This window comes from Zingiber officinale, unplaced genomic scaffold, assembly GCF_018446385.1.
Source record: "Zingiber officinale cultivar Zhangliang unplaced genomic scaffold, Zo_v1.1 ctg169, whole genome shotgun sequence".
NCBI classification, from domain to species: domain Eukaryota; kingdom Viridiplantae; phylum Streptophyta; class Magnoliopsida; order Zingiberales; family Zingiberaceae; genus Zingiber; species Zingiber officinale.
Genome location: NW_024589859.1, coordinates 92,395 through 97,205, shown reverse-complemented (window position 1 = coordinate 97,205; position 4,811 = coordinate 92,395). Strand labels below are relative to the sequence as shown.

Here is a 4,811-nt window from a genome sequence, read left to right as displayed (position 1 = left end):
ACCTGATGCTTCTGCAAACCAAAACTAAATCTGCTTAAAGCATCAACATTATGAGTTGACAAATAAATTTGTAAAGCTTTAGAATTGTCTTCTCATAATTTTTTTCTATATAACAGATTCAAAATTTTACAATCAGCTGAAATATACTAATATAAACCTAAAGCAATAGACAACTATCACATTACAAGGTTTATCATTCATATCACAAAGGAACCTAATAGCACAACCATTAGTCTTTCTAAAGATAATAGAAGGTTCTTTAAGGAGCTTACCTTGGCTACTTTATTGGACGAATCTATACTCCAAAGGAAAAGATTTCCTTCATCAATGCTGATTAGTCTATCATGCTTCCCAGATGGCCACCAAAGGACGCTGACAAGCATACCAATAAGGAGTCATTAAAAGGTGCTTGGAGCCCAAGTATCTTCTTTTCTTTTAATATCAGCAAAAACTGGAAAACACAAACATGCCAAAATGAGATTACCACTTGATCTTAAAAGAATGCTTGTCAAGGGAGACCAATTGTTCGAGTTGTGGGGCATTCGACTGTCCATAGAGCTCAGGAATCTTCCAAACAGAAGCCCCATATGCTTCACCTTTAGTTCAATGCAAACTTTATTAGTTTTAACACAGATAGGGCTGGAATCATTTCACAGAAAAAGATCAATACCCTAAAAGTATTAGCATAACTGTACTTCATTCAAATAGAAAACAAAAGTGCTCAAAAAATATCATAGGGCAGAGTATGAGTTTTAACTCATTCAGACACAACAAGAATGAGAGAAGTGCTAAACAAGATAAACAAAATAACAAATATTTCCACAATAAACTATAGCTCCACGAACAAATTTTCCCCTGAAAGGATTTTTTCATGTAAACCTGTATATACTGTCCCTTTTCTATAATTCACAAAATTAAAAAGGATTCAAAAGTTAGATATATGATGCAAGGCTAAATCTCATGAGTGAATAAACCATACATTTATCATTCCATTTTCGAACAGCTTATGTGGTTAAACAAATTTCCTTTCTTTCCTAGAAAAAAACCAATTACAGAACTACATCGAGACTAAACATAAGGGTCATCTAGCTTAGCTTATTCGCATTCAGAAACACTCACCTACTTACTATTCTACATTTCTGAAGAACACACTGCCACCCATTAATTCAAGACCAAGTTACTACGGCTCCAAGTCATCGTTTACTCACTAGAAGTGAACACTGTAGAGAAAATCCTGGGATCGAATGGGCAAGTCTTGAGATCCCAGATCTCGTTTGGGTGATAGAAGAGACCATCGCATATGAGCTCCGATCCTGACGGCGAAAGTCGGATCAGATGCACCTAATAAACAAAAACACCGAAATCACCCACAAAATCATTAGATCGAGATCGACGAGAGAGATGAACCTCGTTTTCCTCTTTGAGGCTGAGAGTTCCGGCGAGGAAGCTGGTGTGGTCAACGTCGGCCTTAACGTCGGTGATGCATCGGGCCTGGGGAAGGAGTGGAGAGGAAGACGAATTAGTAGAGTTCCAAAGAAGAAAGGAGTTGGAGTGGTTACCGCCATTGCGACCTGGTACTTGAGGCCGCCGTAGACGATTCCGGTGGAGGCCCCCCGCATTGTGGCGCGAGTAGGGAAGGTGGTTTTCGATCGCCGGAGGAAAGTGGTGGTACGTCGCGACGATATAGGTTTAGGGCTAAGTATGGGTGGACGGCGCAATATAGGTTTAGTTTGGAGGGAAGAGTGAAGTGTTGTAAATTTTGGCTAAGTATGGGTGGAAAAATTAAATTATTTTATTTTATCATAGACACCGGGTTTTAAAAACCGCTGTTAAAATCGGTGTCTATTAACGAAAAAAGGCTCTTATAGACATCGCCTAAAAAATCGATGTCTATGAGCGAAAATCTGCGCTCATAGACACCGGTTTTTGGAAAAATCGGTGTAAAATACTCAAAGACATCGATTTTTGCTTAAAACCGTTGTTGTTCCATCGATGTCTATGAGAGTTTTTCTTGTAGTGATCAGAGAACCAAGGAGAAAGGCCAAGAAGTTTCTCTCAGCTCTGAAAGCACAGAAACTACTGGATTCAGGAGGTACAGGATTCTTGGCACATGTAGTCAGTACCAGTCAGAACAAGGACCAAAAGCTAGAAGGGGTCCGAGTTGTATGTGATTACCCAGCAGTCTTCCCTGAGGAGTTACCGGGCCTAGCACCAGAGAGGGAGATTGAATTTGAGATAGAACTCATCCCCGGTACGAATCCCATCTCCAAAACACCCTACCGCATGGCTCCAGCCGAACTGAAGGAACTTCAGGAGCAACTACAGGAGCTGCTCGACAAGGGTTTCGTACGCCCTAGTCACTCACCATGGGGAGCTCCTGTATTGTTCATGAAGAAGAAGGACGGGAGCATACGCCTGTGTATAGACTACCGAGCACTGAACCAAGTCACGATTAAGAACATGTATCCTCTTCTCAAGATAGATGACCTGTTTGATCAGCTAAAAGGAGCAGCGGTGTTCTCTAAAATAGACCTCAGATTGGGATATCACCAGGTGAAAGTTAAAGAAGGTGACATGCCCAAAACATCTTTCAGAACCAGATACGGACATTATGAGTTCGTAGTCATGCCCTTTGGCGTGACGAATGCTCCAGCTACTTTCATGGACCTCATGAATAGAGTATTCAGAGAATACTTAGATAAGTTTGTTATCGTGTTCATCGACGACATTCTTATCTATTCCAGAACTCAGGAAGAACATGCAGAGCACCTGAAGATAGTACTGCAGACCCTTCAGTAGAACCAGCTGTACGCCAAGTTCATAAAATGTGAATTCTGGCTCGATCAGGTATCCTTCCTGTTGGAGTGTATACTAAAAGCCTAGCTTTTGTATAAACATTTATAAGAATCACATTGGTCAAGTGTCTACATTTATGTAGACGTTCAATTAATTTATATTGTAGATAACATAGTGTGTGGTGTCACACACAGAAAATTGTGTTATCGGTTCTATATAAATTATAAACAGTAGCTCACGACTAAGATGGAAAGGAACAAACCATTAGAATAGTCGTAGTGTAATTAGGCATTAGTTTATCTTAACTAATAAATTACACTAGTACACTTTAAATGTATTGAGCAGGACCATTTAAGGTAAGTTCTTTTTATACTGATTTAATAAAATAACTAGACCTTATTTATTATGGAAGTGTGTGCTCTTAATCCTAATATAATAATAAGCACATATATTTAATATTTATTTCTTTGACTTATCAAAGGGTGAGATTTAGTTCGATAAATTAAAATGTCTGATAAGTTGGGAAATAATGTTACTTATAGTGTGACTTGTTGATTATAGAAGGAAACTGTGTCCTAGTAATCTAGGATAATAATGTCCCCAAGAGGAGCTCATAAAGATTGTCATGTTAAATACTGCAGGTGGACTTAGTCCGACATGACGATAAGGTTGAGTGGTACTACTCTTAGACTAAGATATTAATTAAATAAGTTGTCAGTAACTCACTTAATTAGTGGGCATTCGACATCTTAAACACAGGGAGATTAACACACTCATAATAAGAAGGAGCCCAAAAATATAATTTGGGATTGGTGCAGTAGTTCAATAATAATTCTTTAGTGGTATGAATTATTATTGATGAAGTTAAGTTGTGTGTTCGGGGCGAACACGGGAAGCTTAATTTCATCGGGAGACCAAAACCAATTCCTCCTATCGGTCCCTATCGTAGCCTCTTGCATATAGAGATTTATACCCACCACATACCCACCTTCTTACCCATCCTAATGGGGCCGGCCAAGCTAGGTTGGAACCCAAGCTAGGGCCGGCCAAGACTTAGTGGATGAGCCAAGTTGGTGGCCGGCCAAAGCTTGGGTCCCAAGCTTAGGTGGCCGGCCACTAGAATATTAAAAAGGATTTTTATTAAAATTATTTCTTATGTGGATATCATGATTTTAAAAGAGAGTTTAAAATTTTAATCTTTCTTTTTATAACTTTCTACAAAAGATTAAGAAAAGATTTTGAAATCTTTCCTTATTTGTAGTTTGAAAGGAGATTTTAATTTTGAGAAAACTTTCCTTTTTAACCATGATCATAATTTAAAAGAGAGTTTTAAAAATTAAATATTCTCTTTTATTAGTTTCTACAAAAGATTAAGAAAAGATTTGATATCTTTCCTTATTTGTAGATTGAAAAGAGATTTTAATTTTTAGAGATAACTTTCCTTTTTGAAAATTATCCACATGTTTAAAAGAAAGATTTTAATTTATAAAATTTTCTTTTTATAATCCACCATGAAGGGAAAAATTATTGGAGAAATTTTTTATAAATTTCTGGAAACAAATTAGGAAGTTTTAATTTTTGTTTTAATTAAAACTCTCCTTGTTTTGGGGAAATAAGTGGCCGGCCATTGAAATTGAAAAAAGGAATTGATTTTAAATCAATTAAAATTTCTTTTTCATGGAAAAGGAATTAAGGAAGTTTTTATTAAAATTTTCTTATTTGCCAAGACCAAGGAATATAAAAGAGGGGGTAGAGGTGCCTTCATGGCTAACGACTCTATTATTTTCTTCCTCTCTTTTCTTCCTTGGTGTGGCCGGCCCTAGGGTCTCCTCTTATCCTTCTTTTCTCTTCCTCTTTGTGGCCGGCGGCATCAACATAAGGGAAGTCCATGGTGGCCGGTTCTAGCTAGGAGAAGGAGAGAAAGAAGGCTTCGTTTCTAGCATCCCTTGGAGCTTGGTGGTGGTGGTCGAACCTCACATCTCTTGGAGCTTATGTGGTGGCTGAAACTTGCTTGG

At 37.9% G+C, this 4,811-nt stretch overlaps 1 protein-coding gene across 1 annotated transcript; it reads right to left on the bottom strand.

Annotated features, from left to right (window-relative positions):
• Positions 1–1,200: 1,200 nt before the first annotated feature.
• On the bottom strand, positions 1,201–1,637 carry LOC122036532 (WD repeat-containing protein DWA2-like). Its single transcript, XM_042595882.1, has 3 exons — positions 1,572–1,637; positions 1,408–1,491; positions 1,201–1,341 (listed from the first exon to the last, which is right to left on the bottom strand). The coding sequence occupies exons 1-3, from the start codon at positions 1,617–1,619 to the stop codon at positions 1,201–1,203; spliced, it is 273 nt and encodes a 90-aa protein (XP_042451816.1). The 5' UTR covers positions 1,620–1,637.
• Between the last annotated feature and the right edge of the window lie 3,174 nt (positions 1,638–4,811).

What these genes read in the sequence shown, in the direction of transcription:
- LOC122036532 (XM_042595882.1), bottom strand. Translation starts at nt 1,619, where the DNA reads ATGCGGGGGGCCTCCACCGGAATCGTCTACGGCGGCCTCAAGTACCAG. An exon ending in ACGGCGGCCTCAAGTACCAG is followed by an intron (nt 1,492 to 1,571) that starts GTCGCAATGGCG and finishes CTCCTTCCCCAG; the next exon opens with GCCCGATGCATCACCGACGT. An exon ending in GCCTCAAAGAGGAAAACGAG is followed by an intron (nt 1,342 to 1,407) that starts GTTCATCTCTCT and finishes TTTGTTTATTAG; the next exon opens with GTGCATCTGATCCGACTTTC.